A 25,568-nucleotide genomic window follows, 5' to 3' on the forward strand; every position below is an offset into this window, starting at 1 on the left:
AGACTAGGTGTCTTAAACACTAGACATGTATTTCTCAAATTCTGTAGGTTGTGATGTCCTAGATCAAGGTGCTGTCAGATTAGGATGTCAGTGAGGACCTTCTTCTCGTCTTGTAGACAGCCATCTTTTCACATGGCAGACACAGAAAAAGATCTCTCTAGTGTCTCTTCTTATAACCTGATTTCCTCCAAAAGGCCCTGTCTCCTAATGCCATCACTTTGGATGGAGGTGGCAGAAGTGGACAGGGCTTCATCCTGTGAATTGTCGGGGACATGAGTCCATAGCACACAAGGAAACAAATAAAGCACCATATGTTATGTCAAATTATATGGTTAATTCTGAGAAAAGTATATTGATGAATTCCATGGTATTTAATCAGCACCTTCTAGTATTATTATTAATTTTTGTTATACGTGTTGCTGACCTATTTTTTAGAATATGGATTTATTTCTGTTGTATGCATTAATAAATTATGCTCATTGCTTTATCTTATACCATTATATGTTACTTACTGCTTTTTAGCACAGATTTCACCTTACCTGGTAGGGAGAGTACCATTACTACATTCATTTTTGTTACATTCGCCTGATATACTTGCTGACATTTTATTGTCAATCTTTCTTTATTACTTAGACTTAGGTGACTTTCCTATAAATAAACATTCATAGTTGGGTTTTGAGTTTTCATTATGACGATGAGCAGACTCTGTGCTTTTTAAAATAAAGATATAATGAAGTCAACATAAAGCACAGGGAAATATTCTGATAAGACACAGAATGTTTGTCATTTAAACAGATTACACAGAAGATAAAGAAAAACAGATTACCCAGAAGAAAATAATCTGTTATTAAAAGTAGACCAATACTCCAAGAAAATGTTGTCATTTTAACAGAGACAATCAAATTTTAGTTTTGCATCAGTATATTATTTGGTACTAATTTTAGAACATATCTTATCTGAAAAAACCCTTTAAATATTAGCCAGCATTGACTATGATATAATATTAATATTTGGGGGAAACCTTTTAATATATTTTTTGGATTTATATAGGTTTTGTCATATATTTTTGGAACAATTAGTCATTTTATTTTAAAATAAAATTATATTTTCTAACAAAAGCATATTTTACATACCTTGCAATCCAGGTTGCCTGCCTAATGTCATTATATCTCCTACTAGAGTCCTATATAGAGAGAGAAATTATAATTTTTAAATTTAGTATTGTTTATTTTATATTGAAAATTATAAGATAGATAATTTTAAACTATTATGCATTTCATTTTGTAGATTATCATAATTTGTGCATTTTATACATTTTTATACTTACAGCCATATAATTTTTTAAAACTTTTTAATGTGGCAAAAATAAACATGTTTATTAATAAACCCAAATATATACAACTTAAACTACAAACTATAAAATTAGTTTGAACTATGAAAATTAGAGGTACCGAGATATACAAATTTGAAATCATATTTTACCGTTTTATCTTTTTAAGAAAATATCTAGATATTTAATGAATACACATTAATTAATTTAGCATAAATCTAAGATTTTAAATTACCTAAAGATGTGGAAACTCTTTAAATTTCAAGTCAGCTTATTATAAAACATACTTCTGTTGAAATAAAGTTTATCTTAGTGATTTAATTCATCAGAAACTAATGTATACTTTTTATAATCTCAAATATCATAAATGCAATGTGAACTTCTTCAGTCAGTATATTTTTATAAGTTTAGGAAAAACACAGCTAAATAGAATTAAAATGTATACCTGTATTATGCTTAATGCTGAAACTGAATGTATAGCTATTTTATTAAATAAATAGTAAAGTCGTCTATTTTGCCTATTTTTATTTAAATCATATGAATTGATTTTTTAAAACGTTTGGGTTATTCTTGATAAAAAACGTTTGAAAACATTATTTTTTTTGTAAATTTTAGAAATATATAATTTATATCAACATTTATTCCTAAACCAATCAAAGTAGAGCTTTCTTAAAGAGATTTTTAATCTAGCTTGTCAATACCAGCTGGAGATAGAAAAATATGTATATATTATATATCCAGTCACACTTGCATGCACACACACGCACACACACTCAAGTAGAGAGTTTATAGATTAAATTTTAAAATTTTAGCCTTGAGTCTTATGCAAGCATAGAAATGTAAAACACACTGGTTTACATGGAGAACTGTCTCTCATCCTTACCTTACCTTTACATTTTTACCAAGATTGTGTTTATGGAGGATGGGATAAGTTGTCCCAGACTGTAGTTTCCTGTGAGTCAGGCTCTTTTCAGGTTCTATCACTTCTTGTTGTCCATGCTGGGGAATCTCCATTTTGTTCTCCATCATCCATCTAGCCCATGGGAAAAGAAATCTCTCTACCAATTTGTACTTTTGTCTTTAGACATTCATTTGACTAAAGTGTGATGGTAGATGGGAGTTGATCATGGAAGTGAGAGGGGAGCTTGCTGCCTTTTGATTGTTCAGAATACATTCCTTATGCTTAATCGACCAACTTCAAGTTTAATATAAAGTGACAGATCTGAGGAACAATTCAGAGAAAAATTTCGTATTTATATTTAAATATTGAAATAGTAATAATAGTGGCAAATATGTAAGGGAAGGCCAAAACATGTATATTTTTTCTGGTTGTACCAAGGAGAATGCTTAAAATGCCAATATCTCTTGTTTAATATGTACGATATTGCCTTTGAGGTAGATATTTATCCTTTGATGGATCTGTATCTGTATCATATAAACTAGTGTAATTTACATAAAAATGGTCAGTTCTTACTTTACTCTCAAGAAATAGCAGGGTTTACTTTCTATGTCATTAGAATATCTGTTAATAGAACATATAGTTTCTTTTTTTGTTTGTTTTTTGTTTGTTTGTTTGTTTTTTTAAGATTTTTTATTGGGGAAGGGGAACAGGACTTTATTGGGGAACAGTGTGTACTTCCAGGAATTTTTTTCCAAGTCAAGTTGTTGTCTTTTCAATCTTAGTTGTGGAGTGTGCTGTTCAGCTTCAAGTTATTGTCCTTTCAGTCTTAGTTGTGGAGGGCGCAGCTCAGCTCCAGGTCCAGTTGCCGTTGCTGGTTGCAGGGGGCAGAGCCCACCATCCCTTGCGGGACTGGAGGGATTGAACATGCAACCTTGTGGTTGAGAGCCCACTGGCCCATGTGGGAATCGAACCGGCAGCCTTCGGAGTTAGGAGCACAGAGCTCCAACCACCTGAGCCACCAGGCCGGCCCTATAGTTTCTTACATAATAATTCAAAACTTAAATTTATTTGTTCTAACCTTATAGAGGAAAACAGAGTGAAAAGTTAATGAATGAGTTCGAGGCGAATGTGGGCTGGCACTGAACTTGTTGGCATTCAGGAGGGGGATGAAGATGGGACGTCAGCCCATGTCTTCTCTATCAATACTTTCTATCTTTAAATAATCTGTCAAATTCAGCTCTCTTCTACATTTCATACAACACGGTAGATCTTTGCTGTTTCCCAAGCAAATATATGTAGCAAAAAAGGCACATATATAATCCAGAACAGCTTTTTCTAATTATTGGCTAAAAGGAGAGCCAGTGCCTTGTTAAGCACTCCAGGACATAAATGTGTAGGCTGAAACGTGAAATTACCAATTTTGGAAATACAAAACAACAGTAGTTTTTAAAGGGTAAACTTCATAAAAAAATCGTCTGAAAATTCACTATTCATATGTAAGTTAATTGGTATACTTTAATAGTCCAAATTATTATCTTGAGTAATGCGTAACTTTTATCTGTTTAATTTTTCTGTGGTTTATGAGTAAAAATACAAATTAAGGCATGACATCTTTTGTTTTCCTTTATCCTAGTCTGATAATCCAGCCTCATTATATAATAACTAATAGCTACTAACAGTCCTTAAACTGCATGCATTTATGTTCTCTAACTTCATGTTTTTCCTACTCATAAGTCAGATTGCTAAAACTATTAGAACAAAGACTTTTGTGGTTTAATCATTGCCTGCTGACCTCTCTCTGTAGGTTCTAGAATGTATTACTGGATCTTTTGAATAATATAATTCCTCATGGTAGAGAAACTTGCTTCATATTTGCTTTGTGTGTGGGGGGGTAGGGGCGTGAAGCGAGGGGGTCCTAGAACACTCCCCACCCAGGTATCTGTATTCTCTCACTTCGTTCAGCTTCCTCCTCAGATTCCAGCCTCAGGTACTTTCCCTTCCACCGCATATAAATGACCCCACCAAAGAGCGTTCACCTCTTTATACTGCTTTTCTTTTCTTTATAGCATATGTCAGTATCTGGTATAAAAAAGTTTACTAGTTTGTCTCATTTCCAAATAAAATTTAAGCTCTGTCAGGCCAAGGGTTTTCCACTGTAGAATCCCCAACTACTAGAAATGGCCATGGCACATAAGAGAGACTCAGTAACAATTTGTTTAATAAGTAAGTTAATAAATCTAGTTATAAGTTTTTATCTAAAGATCGATAAACTAGCTTGTAGCTGCTTTCCCATGGTTGCTGAATGGCATGAAGGTTTCAGGAGGGCAAATCTCTGACAGTAGCAGAATTGGAATACAAGAGTCAGGACTTGATGAAACTTAAATGGAAAGTTACTCGACTTCTTTTTATAAGGCAGTAGACCCTAAATGTGGACTGTGGCCTAACAAAAACAGGGTAAGTTGCTAGCCTCATATACTGGATATCAAATTAACACTGCTATATATTTTACATTAGTTAAATATCTCATTACATTGTCAAAAATACCAAATGGTATGGTGAAAATAGCTTTTTTTCCATAGTACTTATTTTAGTGCACAATGGGATACTAACATGAGTTTTTTATTGACCAAATTGTATTAAAGCCATTCATAAAGAATTGTATAGCCATCACCAGAGAAGAATTGATTCTTTATCTGAATGTTGGATATTGTAAACATTTCATAGTTAAATGGTTTCTGTTGACAAGAAAGATCAATAATGTTATAGCTTTTTTAAGAAATTAAGCAAGTGGGTTAAGTTTGCCATTTATTTTAAACAACTTAAATTTTCTTTATATTAAAAAATCAGGCTTCTCGGCTATGTTTTGGGTGAAAATATTTTAGAGCTATCACTGGCAAAGGAATGACCATTGAAAAGCAACTAAGATGGCAAAAAACTTTAAATGTGTTTTATGATAAGAAGGTGAACAAAATAGAGCTGTTTAGCCTCTGATTCTCTTTTCATTATACCATGAAAATACTTGTTCTAGGCTTTTTCAATAAGTATATGTTGTACCATTATAATCTGTATACCTTGATTTATTTTATTATGTTACTTAAATCTCCAAAATTTACAGAACAGAAATACTATACCCAGGTTGCTTTTTTAATTATGGCTGTGATTGAGAGAGAGAGAGAGAGTGTGTGTGTGTGTGTGTGTGTGTGTGTGTGTGTGTGTGTGCATCCTTTGAAAGAAACAGCGCATTATTTTTTTTTGTCCATTTGGAAAACATCAGGCTATCACAATCATATGCAAAATCCTGAGATTAGCAGTCTGACTCAGATTAAAATGTCTTTTTTTTTTCTTTCCTACACACCACATGTTCTCCTCAGTCAGAGAAAATGATAGTTGCTTGCACCCTCAGGGTAAATGAATACATTCTAATTTCTTCACAAGATATTGCTCACTTAATGTCATGCTGTCTTCACATTGAGAGGGAGATTGAATTTCGAATCAGAAGGCTTAAAAACAATGCCCTATCTTAATGCAGTTAGGAGCCTTCTAGTTATAGCAGGGAACTTCATCTTTCGAAAACAAAGATTTGAAAAGTTAAAAGATAAATGTTCTTATTTCAAGTAAAATAATGAAAGCTATAAATCAACGCTTATTTTCTAATTATCGAGACATCTCTTGTTAGGTAAACACAATAACTCGAATACAATTGAATTATACACTTTAGTATTACTAAGGTAATATCTTACTATTTGGATATCATAATTTTCTAGAAACTATATACTTCATATTTAGATAATTAATGTAATCATATATAAATTAAAACTATAATTATAGATAAAGGTATAAGTAAAGAATATATTATAATAAAATTGTTTTGTTACATTATTGTGTCCTGGGAAATTATCCGATGGATTTGCTAGGCACCAGACTTTTGGGGAGCCTCTAGTCTTTAGGAACTATATTATTCCAAATAGAGGATTACTATTAACATTGGCAATTTTGGAATCATTAACAAGTACACAGGGTACATGAAATATTGTCAATTTTATTATATTCTGTTTTCAACAAAATGAATAACTTAATTTCAAATTATAATCACGTAGGATGTTCAGAGCACACTTAACAGTAATGTGAACTAAAAATCTGTACAGAAAAATAAAACATGACAAAATTTACATTATATTCATATATTTATATGCATTCAGTCATTTATAGTATTGGCATTATTTCTATTGACTTCCACACCAGTGCCAGTTGAGTAATACACAACCTGGAATGTTTGTATTATAGGTATTTTAAAAGCATCAAGAAGTGATAGCTAAAATAAAGGAGAAAATATAAATAAAAGGATATAAAATAGCTCAAAAACATTATATAATATAAAGCAAAAAATTATTAGCAGCCTGATAGATGGTTTTCCAATCTAATTTCATTTTCATACATATATTCACATAAACATTTATTTTCACTTTTAGGCATTTATTGTATTGCAAATATTTCCACACTATATCTTTTCTATTTTGATTTCAGAGTTCTTTGTTTGTGTTCCTTAAGAAAAATATCTGTCACAAAATATTGACCTGGATATTCTTCTAATGTACATTTTTTTTCATTTAAATCTTTAAACCATCCACAATTTATTAGTGTGATAAATTTTATTTCTACTGTAATTCTATCATGTTCTGATATTGTACTTTTTATGTTTTCAATTTTCCAAATCTGTTAATGTCTGTTTTATGGCTCAGAATGTGTTATATACAGTATGCACTTGATATGAACTTGTATTCTGTTATTATTTGTTGGAGTGTTCTATCACTATCATTTCAAGTTTATTGATAATTTTGTTCCAATGTTCTATACCCTCACTGCTTTTTGTCTACTTGTTCTATTAATTATTTATAGAGTAATATTGAAGTCTCCAGATATAATTGGGAATTTTTCTTTACCTCTGTTTAGTTCTATTTCTTTTCTCTCATATGTTTTGAAGCTTCATGTTATATACATACAATTTCAGGGTTGTTATGTCTTCCCTTTGAACTATTTATCATTATGTAATGTCCCTTTCTATCTTGGTAACATTCCTTATTTTGAAATTAAATATATAATTAGTATAGTCAATCTGGCTTTCCAGTAGTGTTTGCATGGTTTATTTTTTCCCACTTGTTCATTTCAACCTACTGTGCGATTTTATTTAAAATGATTTTCTATAGGATAACATATAGTTCAGTCTTGCTTTTTTATCCTACCTGTCATTTTTTTTGTATTTTAATTGATATGCTTAGGTCATTTACATTTAATTAATTATTGATGTAATCTAAGTATAATCTACCTCCTTCCTAGTTATTTTCTATTTTTTCCATCACTACCTTGCTCATTTTTTCACTCTTATAATGCCTTATTTTGGACAAATGAAGTACTTTTATGATTTTACTTTATCTCTACTCCCTGTTTTAATTTTTACCTCCTTTTAAAAATTTTAATGGTTCTAGGTTTTACAAGACACAAAGTTAATTTGTTGCAATCTACCTTCAAAATGCATTTTGCCATTTCATGTTTATTAGAAGGAAACAACTGTCAATTTATCCCACCTACAGACACACAATACATTGCTAATACATTTAGATTAGACATTATCAGTTATCTTTTGAAACAAGTTTAAATAAAAATATACATTTCATATGCATCTTTACTTATGCTACTTCCAGAATTCCTCAGGGGTTTTTTATTTGTTTATTTTCTTTGGTAGCAATCAAGGTTTCTGTCTAGTATCATATTTATTCTTTATGAAGAATGCATGTTTTAACTTTCCTCATAGTTCACATCTGCTTTAAATAAATTATGTCATTTTTGTTTGTTTAAAATGTATTGCTTTTTCCTTTTACAAAGATATTTTCTCTGGGTAAAGAATTTTGAATCAAGAGCTTTATTTATTTAGTTTTCTTCAGCATGTTACAGATGTTCCTCCATTGCATTCTAGGTTGTACTGTTTCAGCTGAGAAGTCAGCAGCTTCTCTCTCTCTCTCTCTCTCTCTCTCTCTCTCTCTCTCTCTCTCTCTCTGTCTTCCCCCTGCTATTTGGAACATGTATTTGCTTCTAGCTGCTTGAAATATTGTTCTCCTTATAATTGGTTTTGAGCGTCTTGACTATGATGTTCCTGGGTCTTTCCTCCCTCCCTTCCTTCCTTCCTCCTTCACTTCCTTTCCCTTCCCTCCATCTCCCTCCCCTCCCTTCCTCTTTTCTCCTCTCCTTGGTTGGCATTCCTGTTTAGTGTTCTTTAAGATTTCTATCACTGTGGTTTGCAATATTTCATTAATTTTGAAGAATTCTCCATTAACTCTTGAAATATTTCTTACTTAGGGGACAGCTGTTTTAGTTTAGCTTTGTTTCGGGGTTTTGTTTTGTGTTTGCTTGTTGGTTTGTTTTTGTTTTGTTTTGTTTTGTATTGTTTTTGTTTTGTTTTGTTTGCCATCTCTCTCTCTCTTTGTTTTTTCCCTTTCCTCTGGATGTAGTGTATCGTCACTGATGTCCACAGAGTGACAGAGCATTATGCTTTCCCCAGTAACCTAAGGCATTGTTCCATAAGGAATACAGGAAAGAAAGAGGTACCTGGGCTTCCATACCTTTCCCACAGCAGCTTCTGCTTCTCAGGAGCCTGTCCTCGGTCTCTTACCCTGCCCAAATCTTCTTGAGAGCACTTGCTGAGATATGTGGATTAAAACCCTCTGCTTTTGTGGCTTCCAGAGGCTATTTATTGCCATGCTAGCCCACACACAGCTTTATAAATTCTTTGAAGATTTTAGCTGAATTCTCCCTCTTAGCTAATATAGTGTTCAACAGCTATATTAGGAAAGGAAGTTGCTCACATTCCATCTCTTCTTAGAAGCACTCATCTGTTTTTAGATTCTGGGTTATTGCATTGCCCTAGGACACAAAGTACCTGGCAGGTTCAAAAAGAGATGTGGTTTTGTAGATTTTCATATTTTTCTTATTCTCAGTGTGGGAACAATACTTGTTTCAACTTTCTACTCCTTAAATGAAAGCAGGGTATCCTTGCCTTCATTCCTGAAGAATATATTTGTATGTAGATTTTGGAAAGTGTTTTTAAGAATGTTTTTCTTTCATTATTTAGAGATATTATTAAAGCCTTCCTGACCTCTAAAATTTCTGATGAGATGCCAGACTGTAGCTGAATCATTGGTTAGTTGTAATGTGTCATTATCCTCCTGCTGATTTGGTGTTTATCATTAGTTCTTAAGAGTTTGACTAGGGATGCATTTCTTTGTGTATATTTTGCTTGAAGACTGTTACATATTTAAGCAAAATTTCTACCATTATTTTTCTCAAATTATTTTTCCTGCACCATCTTTCTCTTCTCTTCTGAGGCTTTAATTACCTACATGTTGTACTCCTTGATATTATCTAGCAGTTCCCTGAGGCTCTATTCATTTCTTTCCTTGCTTTCCTTCCTATTAAATCATTGCTGTTAATCTATATTCAAGTTTAATTTTTCCTCTGTAAACTCATTTTAGCTGTTGGATCCATCTAGTCATTAAAAATAGGTATAGGCTGCTTTGTTATTTTGTTCTTGAGTTTTCATCTAGTTCTTTCATATAATTTTCTATTTCTCTGCTTATAGTTCCTGTCATTGAAATTGTTACAAGCACATTTTTTTTCTTCATTAAAGGTATCTATTTTTGTTGTATTAAAATTTTGTCTGCATATTCCAAAAATTGAGTAATCTCGGATTTGTTCTCAGTTGATTGTCTTTTAAGGGCATGTGCCATTTTCCTGGTGCTTCATATGTCTTGTGATGATAGATGGTGTCCCAGATATTATAGATATTAAATTGTGTGATGCTTTATTATGTTGCTTTTGATTCTTTTTTTTTCTTTTTTTTAGCACATGAGTAATTTCGTTGGGCTCAGAAAAACAGTATTTCTTGGGTGCCAGTTTTAATCTTAGTTCAGATTTGTAGTCTCTAGTGGAGGTGATTTGAGTCTACAGTGTGTATGTGTGGTTGATGAGACATCAAAGTCTAGGGCAGATAATATTTGGTTTTCTGGCCCCTTTCCTTCTTGGATTTCTCCCTCGTTTTTCAAGTTATACACAATTTCCTGACTCTCCAGTCTAGAATGTCTGCATTCTTTCTTCACCAGTGTCCCTATTGCCTTTTGCTATGCCAACTCTGCCCTTAGGCTAACAATAAAAAATGGGAATTCACTCCATATAACTCCCCTCCTCAAAATATGGACTTTCCACCAGAATCTCTCCGCTTCTTATTCACTCTTCTCTTTTCTTTCTCTCTTTCTTTCTTTCTTTCTTTCTTTCTTTCTTTCTTTCTTTCTTTCTTTCTTTCTTTCTTTCTTTCTTTCTTTCTTTTTCTTTTTCTTTCTCTCTCTCTCTCTCTCTCTCTCTCTCTTTCTTTCTTCCTCTCTCGCTCCCTCCCTCGCTCCCTCCCTCGCTCCCTCCCTCCCTTCCTTCTTTCCTTCTTTCTTTAATTATATGCAGAGTTTAAAGACTTACAGGTAGTTGAAGAGGGAATTTTTGTGTTGTCTGTCTTTGAATCTACAAGGCCTAGGAGCATGTGTTGAACCCAGTATGGACTAGAATGGTATTTCACTTTTCATTACCTACTCCTGTATACATACCCCTCTCCCTCACCAAATCAAACTAAATTTTTTTGGAGAAAGAGGGAATTACAGTAATTGTTAAAATACTAAAACTTCATGGTTGAGGACAATTCTTCAGCCATTTTGAATATGTTTTGCAATCTACATTTTCTGAGTTGTTTTTTTTTTTTCATTTGAATGATTTTACATCAATTTATATTAATCTCAGTTATCCTAATAATATATTTGCTGACTAAAAACAACAATTGGTAAAATAGGCTTGCTATTTCATATGAGGAGGAAGTAAAGTGCTTTGCATCTGCATTCTGGAAGTGAATAAACTTATTTTCTGCAATAGCATAAATACTCAGGGAATGTTCAGAGATGTTTTTTCAATTATAAAGACTGTTTGTTTTATACCTTCTGCCCCAGTCTTATCCTTTGTACTTGCTACTTATTTTACTTGGAAATATGTCCCATATTCCCTGATTACTCATATTCGCACTTTTATATTTCTGCCCAAATATCCTGATTTTAGAGACAGTATGGTAGGCAGAATTCTAATGATGGTCCTTCAAGATTCCTTGCCCTGGTTATTCAAACAAACACTGTTCTAGGTACTCCATAAAGGAATTTTGCAGATGTTAGTCAATTGCTTTTAAAATATGGGTAAAGGGGTATCTAAAAGAATAAAGATAGCAAAGATGCCAGCGGCATTTATGAAGAGGATTTCATTAGAAAGAGCTCCACTCTGATTTCATGACTTCTCTAAGAGGAGATAAGGGTGCTTCTCTTCACTTCAAATCGAGGGAGTTCAACAGAACCATTCAGAGTTTTGTATGTGCTGCCAGACCAGTGGATGATGCTCTGAATCTCACCAGGAAAATCTAAAAGGCAGAGATAGCCATGAACTGCTTACTTGTTAGGTGTCAAAGAAGAGGGAAGGTATGGCTCCTTAGGCAAGAAATACCAGTATAGTAACCATGGACAATTATTTGAGCCATATGAATGATAACCAATGTAAATTCTGCCCAAGAGGGCCATTTGGAATAGTGAGTAAAATTGGATTACCAGATAACCAGGGACTAAGAGGCGGTGGCCAACCAGAGGGAAATATCACATGTCAAAGGAAATAGTTGAATTGTGGGTGCTCTGAGGGCTTACTGTTTGCAGTTGGTGTCTGAAGTGGTGGGGGTGGTAGCTGCACTAACTCGGTAGGTAGGGTCAGAAGTGAATTAAATTGTAGGACACTCCATTTTCGTCCACAGAGAATTAGAGAATTGTTTGGTGAGGAAAACCACACATTTGGTGTCAGAAGTATTATGTGTCAGCAAATAATTTTCTTTTAAAATAAGAGAATTTTTTTCTTATTTTTAATCACTTCAAAAACTAATAAGCTATTTAGAACAAACATAACACAATACTGTAAGGTTTAAACCATCTGAGAAATTAAAATGGACGACACTAATTGCAGAAAATTTGGGAGAATTTAAGTAATTTTGGTAAGTTTCTTATCGCATATGTGAAGTCGTATGCTATTATTGGATGGTAGCTTGTGATAAATTAAGGATGTATACTGTAAACCCTAGGGCAACCACAAAAAATAAAATAAATACAAGTAAAAAACTATATTAGTTTACTAATGCTGATGTGACAGATTACCACAAAGTTTAGTAGCTGAAGCAATTCAAATTTATCATTTTACATTTCTGTAGGTCAAAACCACAGATCTTGCCACACTAAAAGCAAGGCATCTGTCGGACTACAAGCCTTTCTGGAGGCTCTAGGAGAGGATCCATTACTTTGATCAGTTGGATCCTTGACAAAATTCAGGTCCTTGCAGTTACAGAACTGAGTTCCCTATTTCTCTGCTGGTATCTGTAACCTGAGGGCTAGTCCCAGCTTAGATACCACCCACATCCCTAGGTTTATGGTGCCTTTGTTCGTCTTCAAAGCCGTGTGTGTGTGTGTCTGTGTGTGTGTGTGTCTGTGTGTGTGTCTGTGTGTGTGTGTGTGTGATTTCTGTCTGACTACAGCTGGATAAAGTTGTTCATTTTTAAGATTTTATGTGACTAGATTGGACCTATCTAGATAATCCACAATAATCTCCCAATTTTAAGGCCAGCTGACTAACAACTTTAATTCCATCTGCAATCTTAATTCTATTTATATATGTATTGAATTGTATATAGTGACTATATAATAGCATTATCCAAGAACTCTTAAACTCACCAAATAGTAATTATTGTTCTAAAAGTTCAAGATAGGACAGGAAAAACATTTTCTTTCCAAAATAATTTTATATTTATAGCATCAATAGGATCATATTGAAAAGTATGCATTTAATGTAGATAATCAACCTAATTTTATTTATAGTTCTTTTCTGTTACTTATCATTCTAATGACCCTTGTAACACTATTTTATATATAAATACATCCTTCAAATAACATGAACTCACTGTACTTTTTTTTAATCTCCAAGGCAACATAGATCATTTTTGAAAAATCCCCACATTATGTAGATAGGAACATTAAAACCTGAGTATATTCAACAACTTAACCAAGCAATGTAATGGCAGAACACAGACGAGTAACTGAATCCAAATCAGATGCCTTGACATTCTCGATCTAAAACATTATAACATTTCATCAAATTGATCATTCGCCAAACATGTACTCTATAAGAGTTTAATTTCCTTTTAACATAAAGGGTAAACTCTTAGTTCTAATGTGTCAAAAATGTATTAAATATCTGTGTATGTCATATTTTCAGAAATATTCTTTTATGTCTTAATTTCTGGGTTATAGAGGTAAATTCTCCAAATAGAGCTACAAAAGTTTTTGAAAGGTCAAGGATAGTTTTCTTTCATTCAATATTGACCAAAATAGGAAGGAAGAATATGATCAAACTGGCAAGGGGGATGTTTACATGTGCATCATAAAAACTGGGCAAAAGATAATTTTTAAATTTGTTTTAAAGACTGATGACCAGTCATAGGAGACTCAAACACTTGTGAAGATGTGATATAAACAGTCTCCAAAACTCTCTCACCTGAGCTATTCCAGTTACCTCTGTGGTTTTCCAGCTTCCACACTTGCCCCAATATAATCTGCATGGCAGATGGTGTTTTCCGTTTAAAGCAAAAATCAGATAATGTCACTCCATGCTTTTAACCTTTCAGTCATTCATTGTTCTGATAAGATAGTCCATGAGTATTTGCTTGAATCCATTACCCCTCCACTGATTCTCCACCGCTTGTCTCTAAACACAACACACTGGTTGGTGAATTCCTAACTGCTGGCCTTCTGCTCACTATCTCGGAGCATTCTTTTATACCCCATCTACATCTGCACCCCTAACACTGAGAGGGAGCCTTCAGGCTTTGGTTGAATCCTAGAGAAGTCTTTACCTCTGATCTACATGGCTGCACTGTGATTATCTTTCCCACTTTGGCAATAACAGGACTAGTTAAAAAGTAGATAAGCAGACATTCACTTGGAAACCAGATGTCCATCTCTCCTTCTTGCAGACACTTGTAGACTTTACGAGGATTTTCTTAAGAGTCCTCCATGCTAAGCTTTAGGAGACAAACCAGTGGAGTCCTTCATTTTCAATAAGTAGGTGAAAGGAGAAGATAGCTTCTCTTCAGTAACACTTAATGCTAACCAAAAGGTAATAATAGCTCCTATCTCTTTCTCCCATAGCTTCTGTTCACAAAAGCAGGTATATCACTGTTAGGCTTCTCCATGGCCCAGAAAACGAGATTGGGAGGAAGGGTGTGGTTTAAAGGCATACCTGAAATTTCATACCAAGAACTCAGTTTCTTTGAATGGTTTTACAGAATTTAGTGTATTTATTTTCTTCAGAATATAAAGTGTATTTATTTTTTTACAGAATTTAGTGTATTCATTTTCTTCAAATTTAGTGTATTTGCTTTCTTCGTGTACTACCTGAGCATATGACAACTTCTGGTAGTAGTAAACAGTTTCAAACAATATTTTAACCCATGCTGTTTTCAAAGTGAGTGCCAAGAAATAGGGGCCGTATCTACAAATATATACCCTGTATCCCCAGAAACAAGGTCAGGACCTGGAAAGTAAATAGGAAATGAGCAATTTATGTTTTCCATTTCTGTGTTTGAGTGGGAAAATTCTGTTTTGATTCTACAAACATTTTTTACAAAGAAAATGTAAACAATGAGAAAAATCACTAAATTTATTTCTCAACTCTTTTATGAAAGTGTCACAAGTGCCTTTTACCTTATCCCCATTGCCTAGCCTCACAATTCACAGATAGAAAGCATTAAATATGTTCTGAATACATTAATACATTCTAAAAGGTGGTGAAATTTTAAATTTGTCAAGTTCACAAATCTCCTAGAGTCAATATCCGTTTAACTTTTAATCCTAAGTATCCTAAAAATGCTAAATAGGATTCAACAATTAAATCCTAAATAACCATATTTGCAATTATTTTTACATCATGCCCTGCACAAACCAACATTATGTTGCTTTATTTTATACCCTGCTGATGGCAAATTTCAGATTTAACTAATCATTTTCTGTGCTTGCTTTTAGGATTTGATACCAGTATTTTGCCAATTTGCAAGGATTCACTTGGCTGGATGTTTAACAGACTTGATACAAACTATGACCTGCTACTGGACCAGTCAGAGCTTGGAAGCATTTACCTTGATAAGAATGAACAGTGTACGAAAGCATTCTTTAATTCCTGTGACACATACAAGGACAGTTTGATATCTAACAATGAATGGTGCTACTGCTTCCAGCGACAGCAAGGTAAAAGATGAGACACATACTGATGCAGATAGCTGACCTGCATGTCAAATTTTATCTATTCCGTCATGATAAAGAAAAACTAAACATTATACCCCATTCATTTTGGTAGATACTTTTCTAATTAGAGTACTCAATAAAAGAGTAAATAAGCAGTGTGTTGAACAATGTAATTCTGCTAGGGATGCAAAACACGCTAAATGAGATGAAAAATAGTAATTAATAATTTATATTGATGTTTTATTATAGTTTCCATTATGAACCACCCAGACACACACAGAAATATGAGAACATCGATATTAAAAGTAATCATTAAAATTAATTTGTTCTCTGCTTTGCCCACAGTGTAAAATAAATGTTGTTTTATCACTGTACTATAAAGTTTTAATGTTCTATTTTGTGATCTTATTAAATGAGCCGAATGGACCACAGCATTCACCATAAAGTCATTTTTACTCCGCTGGTTTTAAAATGACTTAGTCTTTCAAACTTTTCAACATCACTTAGCTTTCTAAAAATTCACTAGGAAAGAAAGTGTCTTGCTTCTCTGGAAGATGCAAGGTAACCTGAAGGGTTGAAATGATGCTAGTGCTTTATGCACTTTTTTCTTCATTAGAAAATGTTAATGTAATGTAAAATTGGAGTCATGCTTTCATCATCGATCAAATGATAATTAAAATTAAGTATGTAAGGAAATGATCTAAAAAACATGATAAAGTTTGGGGAAAACTAAGGAAACACTGATGTGTCATTCTGATGCTAACAAACCAAACAAACTGGGAATTAGTCTAATGTGACATACTGGCTATTGTCACTCCATTTTAAAATTCTTGACGGCTAGGTGAATAAATAAGTTCTTTAAACTTTATTAATGATTCTCAATTTTTCATATGGAAAACTAACACATTAAATAGGGTGTTTTACTATCTCAATTACTTTTTCATATATTAATAATAGTTTACTAATCAGGGACAAAACAATTATTGATACATGGATTAATAGTGAGTCAACAGTAGGGTTTGTAGAATAGCTAAACTATAAACCACTTTAAACAAGTTTAAAAGTTAGATTTGCTTTATTAAAATATTCTAAATCATACAGACACACACACACATTGTTGACTTTGTTATTACGTAACGTGCTTTTGAGTGATTGAAAACTACATCGTAGTTTTAATAACTACACTTACGTCATTTATCACTTATAGTGTAGTCATTAAAATGAAATAAGTGTATCATTTTAACAGTACACATATAATTTAAATAATAAAAAATGTAAATCCAGGTAAATTGCCATAAAAAGACATGGTCTTTTATTATAATGACGAATGTTATTTTAGTTTTTCATTGAGCATTATAGCATGTTTAAGCATTTATAAATGAACACTTAAGAATATTCTGAATAACTCTGAATGTTTCTTCTACAGTAATAAATAATTTCATATTAAAATATTCCTGTTTTTCAGTAATATTTTTAGAACTGATTAAAGGTCCCCAATGAAAAATTTTGCTTTATATACTTTTCATTCGTTAAGCAGCATTCTTCTAAAGTGTTAAAATTTTATAGTCACTTGAAGACATTCTCTGAGATCATTTCATACATGGTAAAAATAATTTAATAAATGGAACCCAAGCTGGGTGAAGGGTTTATACAACTTTCCAACAGCTTAAGAGATGTTGGCTAATTATGTTCATTACTTTAATATGCTAGAAAATATGACAAAAGCTCTGCCAGGGTAACTGACTTATTGAATTAGTCCATTAAGTAATTTCATAAAAAAGAATAACCATTAATTGAAAAACATTTTTCAAATGTTTTACCTTATAAAAAATATATTTCCTGTTTATTCACTAAAGAACAAGTTCTTAAGTTTACTACAATGCACTTAATATAAAAGTTAAGTTTTACTAAGAATTTGTTTATTGAGTGAACAGGAAATTATTATATCTTATATATAGGAATAATTATATCTATAATTCTTATAACTTTCTGTATATATAGATATATAGATATAGACATATGTCTAGATAGATATAGACATATATGGATACACTTTCTCTTTCAACCTGTGATTAATCCAGGTTGACCTAAAACTGCAATCAAGACTATAGTTGTATAGTGTTAGAAAATATCTGGAAAATAAAGTAAACGTGTTTTTTAAAAAATGCCTTTCCAAACCACAAAATTAAGGTTAATCTCAAAAGTGTAACAAATGAGGTTGATGATATACAGTTTCAAGCCAGTGAAACACTTGTAGGTTTCCAAAGAGGGAAAAAAGGTTTAATTTTAATTAAAATACAAATTTGTTTCTATGGCTAATTTTCTGAAATCATGACAATTAAACAATAAAAAATGGATATAATTCTGGTTTGCATAATTTTTTCTATTATAAGTAATCATGAAAGAATTAGTAGGAGGCATATTAATTGAGGATTTTGGTTACCTTATGAGTTAATAACTTACTTTATAAAAGTACATTCTAAGCCTATACTCTAAAAAAGTAAATCAATTATTAGTTGCTATTTCATTTAAAGTTCTGTTGTGTAAGATCCAGGAAATAGAACAACAACAACAAAAAAGCATTAACTTTCATTCAGGTCCATCTAGTCTTTTATTTACACATATATAGTAATATAAATATATATATATATATATAATTTTACTATATATATGTTACCATATATATATATATATATATATATATATATATATAAAATAAAATTATTTATTACTCAAATGGCCCTGTGAAAATATTATTCCCATTTTATGGTTAAGCACTGATGTTTACTGATCTTAAATAACTTCACATTACAGAATGAGTTCAGGAACTGGGATTTGAAACTAGAATCTTTAACTCTGTCTCTAAGTAGTTTTAATTCTACATTCAGAATTTGCAATGTAGTTATATACAAAATGCCATAGAGACATCACTCTGCAACTTGTTGGAAAATTGTATTCAGTACAGGTAACATAAGCAAGTCATTATTTCAGTCAAAAATATATCTAGTATTTGTTTTTCTCAGGATTACTAAGAACATAGATATTTTTAGAGGTTATTTCTACATTTAATCTACAGGAAAAGATGTCAAAATATGGGTCATGTGTATTAATTTTACAAAAGATGTTTTTTCCTATTTAACGAAAGACATTAAATAGGGAGAGTTTTGTTTTTTGGTATTATGACTATTTAAATTTTTCACTGATGAAATAAACCTACTAAATTTATTCAAGTCTATTCATTCTGTGAGAACTATATGACTAATAAAATATTGAGAAGAAAGAGAATAAGGGCAGTGGCTTACTGAGAAGGAAGTTAGAGAGCCGCCTTGCTGTGCAACTTCAGGGCACCTTTTATAATGCAATGGAAGTGGATGGTGTCCCTTTGGAGTTGTGCATTGCAACCCCTGAGCAGCTGTATGCTGCCTTCTTAGACAGTCAAATCTCTATAATGTCTACTTTTCAGTTTTGTCTCTGAATTGTCCATGTATATTTGACAACTAATGAAAACATAGTCCTCAGAAATGACTAGTTATAAGTATCGAAAAAACATATTTGTGTATTAGTAACTGTTGTATACATATAGATATTTCCTATTTATCTTCCCAGTTCAAAATTGTGTGGGAAAGTAAAAATACATTGTTTTTGTTGTGTTGGAAATTATCAATTCCTAATATAGATAATGTGTGAATGGCCCCAATATAGGGGTCTAAGTTTGTAAATTCAGAATGTAAAACAATGAACAATGTTACTTTCAAAAACAACATTTCAAAATGTAACAAGTAAAACATTTTCATTTTTTGTGTGTGTTTTTCTAAAGTAGTGTTTGGAGTGTTTACTTACAAGTTCATTGATTAAATTAAAACATTCATGATTGTCATACAATTTTAAGCATATAAAATCAGAATTTTCCATAACATTAAAACACTATTAGGCAGTAAACATAGTGGGGGAAGTAAATCTTGTGATATAAATCTGTGCATATACCCAAAGCTGAAAATTAATAGTCTAGTCATGTCCAAACCTTCATGCAATTATTTGGGTTACTATCCTTCCTCTAGATCTGTTCTTTGCAAGTGAGTTTAAATGTCAGGTGAAATCTCAGTTGAGCACTCCAAGTATGCATAAGTTAAAAGCCAAACAGAGTTGCCTTTAAATAATAGAAAAAATATTTCAAAATCAAAAAGTTTATATATAGTTGAACAGCCTAATTTGTTGTGATTTCTCTTGCAATCTTAAATTGTTCCCATATAAAAAGCTTATAGGACAAGTAATCAGGTTTTTTCAGTTTGCTAATCAAGTTAAGACTCAAATATATCTGGATTTTCAGGCAATCCAGTACCTAACATAAAGAAATATTACTTCTACTTTACAATATGTGGCTATTCGCAATTGGAAGAATTGCTTTTAATATAATATTGAAACTTCCGCTAAAATCTTCCCTCTTGGTTCTAAATTACATATTTGGAGAGCAATTTTAAAATATGTATTCTACAAGCCCATACATACTATGCAATTGATTCCTATTCCTTTAATACTTAGTATAAGAGACTCACAAGATTATTAGGAAAAGCAGAGCGGTCAATTGAGCAATTTAAAAATGAAGGAGAACAATAGTAATCACTTAGACTTAGGCTTCTCAAACAAATTACTGTTTCTTCACATTTTAGATTCTCCAAGGAAAAACATTTTTGGCCTTACATATTAAACTATAAAACACATATTAAGCACGTTGTCTCATTGCCTTATCCCACTTTACTTACATGCAAATTTAATCATCGAATGTTATGACATTGGTATACTAAAGATTTTTTAAATTATTTGAATTAATTATACCTGACCATTTCCCTAAAAAGTTGTAGCATAGGAAAATAGGTACTAGTTTATCGTTTTGCTGTTTCTTTAGTTTATGATGCAATTTTTATATACAAGTATTAAAGGCAAGTTTTTAGAATATGAGCATAAAACACAATAAACTGTTTTCAGAGAAGAATATATATTATATATAAGAATATTTATAATTATATATAACTCTAACTTCATTGTGTCTATTTAGAATTTTGCATTCCTGAAAAATGTTCTCCTTTAAGTGGTTGAGTTCCAAAAATAGGCAAATACTTATTTCCAAATTGGTTTAATGTTTTAAGTTTATTTCTTTAAAAGATGTTTTATAAGAGTGTATTATCTATTAAGTCCTTTTTTCAAATTGCATATGTACTTGAATCATCTGGGTAAAATAAAAGAACCAAAGACTGTCAACATTATTCAGGATCAAAATTTATAAAGGTATCCCTGATATAGAACTTAAAAGAAGCATTAATTTTTTCATAGATCACTTTTCTTAATGCACAGCTGTTTCTCTATATCACTGACACTTTTAAATGCGGGGAAAACATAATTAATTGTTTGGGTGGCATTCCAGAATCAGATTTACATTGCTGAGTTTATTGACCTTTTAAAAAGTAAGTGATAATCATTTTCCATCATCGAATAAGTATTTTATACCATTCTTTTTTTTCATCCAATTCTGTCATTCTGAGGAAAATTAAGATAATCTAATATCGATAATTAGGAAAATGTATGTGTGTGTGTGTGTGTGTGTGTGTGTGTGTGTGTGTGTACACATATCTATATACATATACCCCCATAAGTAGAATAACTAATATGTAGTGTGTGTCCTCTGAAGGGATGTGAAGACTAACTGAAGTTTGATAACATAGAAATTATACTTTCTTTGTTTAACTATATTCCTTGAAGTAACATTTTTAATGTCATTGCAGACCCACCTTGTCAGACGGAGCTCAGCAATATTCAGAAGTGGCAAGGGATAAAGAAGCTCCTAGGTGAGTAATAGATCATTCTTTTGAAGCCTTTATTGCTTACATAAATAACCCCAGGGAAACAGCAACATAAAATCAATATTAATCCAACAAAGATAGACTGTACTGAATTTCAGTAACAACATTTATGACGTTTTTGAAAGCCATTAAACTTATTTTTATTATCTTACCTGTTGAAGGATATTATGTCTGTTTTATTACCCTAATATAATATTCAATTTGAGAGTGATCAAGTAAAAAAGAGACTTAAACAATGGTAAAGTTAAAGCATCAGCAGAAACATCCATTCTAATTCTATGGTGAACAACTCAAGAATTGACTATATATATATAGTCAATATATATATATGACTTGCTCAAGGTTTACTAGTGACAAAAATATAATATATTAAAATTCAGGCTTTGATTATTTGAAGTTACAAAAAATTAAAAACACATTTAGCACCCATTTGGAAGGAGTCAACTTTATTCTTACATAATAAAAAACAAAAATAATGAAAACCATTATTACAGAGTACTGAATGTCTTAAATATTCCTTCTGACTTGGATAGGGTAATGGTACTTGTCCGAAAATTGATCATTATTATATAGGAGTAGGTTGCCGTATGTTCCACTGTAAAAGTTCAGTCTTGCTGATGTCTGAAGTTTGAGCATAATTCTTAATGCTCTCTTTCATTTTCAAAGTGTACTGGCATAAAAGACCATGGTCTTTTATGGTCACAGTAACTATACATCATCACGTTTTTATGTCAAATATGTCAAACCAGGGAAGTATTTTAAGAGGTAGAGTTAGAATGTTGAAAATTTTTCTTATTTTTGGTGGCCTTAAATCTATAGAAGTTGTTTTCAAGTATTCTACATTGGTGATAGTTTGTGTACCTCTGAAAGACTAGTAATTCAAATCTTTCAAATTAATTATAATGTTTAAATTCAAGTATTTATATATCATAATTTTGAAACTTGTTAAAAGGGGAAATGAATGATTCCATGTGGTTGTAAGACTAAATGAAAGAGTTGCATGTTTTGTCAATTTATTTTGTTTTTTCATTGTTGTTCGCTTACCAAATAACTATAGTGTGTCTAGTCACTGAGAAAAAATAATGGTTAGGAAAGACAAGAAAATTTTCTAATCTCCTAAAGCTTACAATTTAGTCTGAGTTGATTGTTTAATGAAGAATGCGCATTCACTTCTAAGTTATTAATTATGCATTTATAATTAGCAATATGCCAAGTACTATATTAGATATTATAGATAGGAAAATAAACGTCTTTCTCACTAAACTGACTTTAAGGGTTGTTAATATAACAATGAGAACCAAGAGAACCTAAAATTCCCAATATGGAAGATATCAGGCTATAGCAGTGATAGACCACACACACACACACACACACACACACACACACACACACACACACACACACGATGGAAGAAGTATATCAGAAATCTTCCAGCTTAAAAGAAGTCTTCACATTGGAAGGGTCACAGTAAGTCAAGTCTTAAGTTGGAAGAGGAACGGAAGGATAGGAATTCCAAATTAAAAAATATATATATATATATATTTATATGTATATATATATACAGAGATGAAGCAGTACTGAAAACAGCATGATGTAGGAAGAGCTTAGTAGAATGTATGAATGAAAATTCTGGAAAATGACAACAGAAATTTGGGAGTGAGGAGATGGTGAAGGGTCTGGTATGCCATTCTAAGAGGTCTGGATGACTTAATATGTATGCCATTAATCAGATTCTAATACTGTATTATAACTCTCACAACAGTAAACTTTGCAGTGAGAAATAGAAAAATAACAAGTTTGCTTTATAAAGGAAATGTAAGCAATTCATTATAACAACGTCCAGCTTTGTATCCTGGAGTGGAAACCCTATATGTATGAATTCATGCATACTTTATGACTATCAAAACAAAACACAACTTATAGTGTGTGTGTGTGTGTGTGTGTGTGTGTGTGTGTGTGTTTCACAGGACAGTACATCCCCCTGTGCGATGAAGATGGTTACTACAAGCCAACACAATGCCACGGCAGTGTTGGGCAGTGCTGGTGTGTTGACAGATATGGAAATGAAGTCATGGGATCCAGAACAAATGGTGTTGCAGGTTGTGGTAAGGAAAATTGTATTTAATATCTCAGCACAGGATGAGTAGTTAAGAATCTCATTCATTTGTTCAAGGGTTTGCTGAGGGGTACTCTTTGCAAAGACTATAGAATATGTTGTTACGTACTAAGATCCCGGTTGCCTGCTGCTTGAAAAAGTTAAAAGTCGAGAGACAAGGTTGATGGAATGAAAAGCAGGTTTATTCAGAAAGCTGGCAGGATTGCAGGGAGGATGGCAGACTCCACTCCACAGGCTATCTCGCCATTCCTAGACTGGTCAGAAGGTTTCATAGGCGCACAAGCAGAAGGAAAGGGGGAGTCGATCAGGCAGGTCCTGGGGCTGACATCCTTCCTGGGGTCTGGTCTGTTTTAAGATATTGGTATCTTAGGACTTGGCCCCTGTGGCCTGGGGCTTTGTGCATCACCAATAAAAATTGCAAGGGAGTTGCAAAATGGATTCAGGGTTCTGGGTGCCTGAGGATTAAGAAGTTGCTGTTTTCAAGTTAGGATTCTGCTGATTTAATAGATTAATGAAGTATGTGTAGCCTTAAGAAAGGGAACAAAACATAGTTCTTAAATCCCCCCCACTGATGCCAGTGAGGGGAGAAACAAAGAGAAAACAGCTAAATATCAGGGTGAATCAAATGGCGAACTAGATAAGTCTAACTATGTTATTGATTCCCCGAGTTTCACCCTTATATGTGAGGGAGTGACAAAAGATTCACTCTTAGCATACTAAAAACTTGTATGAATAATGAAAGGAATTGCATAATTTAGATATTTTAATGGTTAATAATTAAAAGGTGGATACCTTTTACTACTTCAAACACAGAAATGAAGTTAGATACCTCCTGTTTTTCTCTGAGGTAAGGAAAACCTCTGCCACCCATTCTATTCCAAATCAGTTAAACCTAGTGTGCGCCATGTATGCATATGTTCCCCTTCTTTCTGTACACCTTTGAAGACTTAGGGGTATTATGTAGGCTTATTAATGGGGGGGAACTAACCTTATTAAAGTAAATGTCAATAAATTCCAGCTATAGGAGCTTGTTTCCTTATGTTTGGGTGAGAAAAATACAATTTAATTTTTGAAGGATCATTATGATTGATATTCTAATTATTTTTATGAGCATGCATTTTTTATGTATCAACCTAAAAATTAATATTACAGTTAAGTTGAGCATCACATGCATTTTAAAATTTTAAATGTGTCATCTTTTTTGTTTCATAAAGTATTTTTCCAGAAAGCAAGTTTCAAATGAGTATTTTTGTTTATACTATGGGGAGTTTTCACTACACACACACAGAAACATGTGCACACTCACATGCATATGCACGTGCACATACACTAGGAATTAATGGATTGTGTTTCAAGTCATACGAGTGACCAAGAAGGAAAAAAGTAAAAAAGAAACACTTGGTCAGTCTTATATTTTAGAAAATGTTTAGTTGTCTCCTTCATGCAATTTTTAAACTGATAGGCTGTGGTTTTTTAGAAATACATAAGTGGTAAACAATATAAAAGTAATCTAATTTAATGCTTACATGCCTATTCTGCATGTATTTACTCCATCAAATTTTTAATCGCTTGGTTTTGTTTTCCTAGCCAGGGTTATTAGATTTAAGTATGATGAAATAGTACTTAAAAGCTACCTAACCTAATTTTAACATGTACAGAACATGTCTTTGTAATATGTAGCTTAAACTAATTGCACTATTAATTACTTCAATTATCAGTGATACAAGTGATGGATAAATAATTTAGTTTTTTATGTTGTAAATAAAAATTATGTAGAGATAAATTCAGTAAAAAAACAGAAAAATTGTTTTGAGAATATTACTTCTTAGTGTTCTTAGCATATCAAAATTATTAAGAAAATACATGAAGTAGAAGACTAAAGATCATGTTTTATTCACATAATATGAATTTCAGTGTGTTGTATTATGAAATCAATCAATTTATAAGTAATGGATTACATTAATAG

At 32.2% G+C, this 25,568-nt stretch overlaps 1 protein-coding gene across 3 annotated transcripts in view; it reads left to right on the forward strand.

Moving 5' to 3' along the window:
- SPOCK3 (SPARC (osteonectin), cwcv and kazal like domains proteoglycan 3) overlaps positions 1–25,568 on the forward strand; it is a 335,252-nt gene that overhangs the window by 306,988 nt on the left and 2,696 nt on the right. For all 3 annotated transcript variants that reach the window (XM_033135313.1, XM_033135311.1, XM_033135314.1), the window contains 3 exons: positions 15,413–15,634; positions 21,409–21,471; positions 23,454–23,591. In XM_033135313.1, coding sequence (XP_032991204.1) covers positions 15,413–15,634; positions 21,409–21,471; positions 23,454–23,591 — 423 coding nt within the window. The remainder of the gene's footprint in view (positions 1–15,412; positions 15,635–21,408; positions 21,472–23,453; positions 23,592–25,568) is intronic.

This window comes from Rhinolophus ferrumequinum, chromosome 18, assembly GCF_004115265.2.
Source record: "Rhinolophus ferrumequinum isolate MPI-CBG mRhiFer1 chromosome 18, mRhiFer1_v1.p, whole genome shotgun sequence".
NCBI lineage: Eukaryota > Metazoa > Chordata > Mammalia > Chiroptera > Rhinolophidae > Rhinolophus > Rhinolophus ferrumequinum.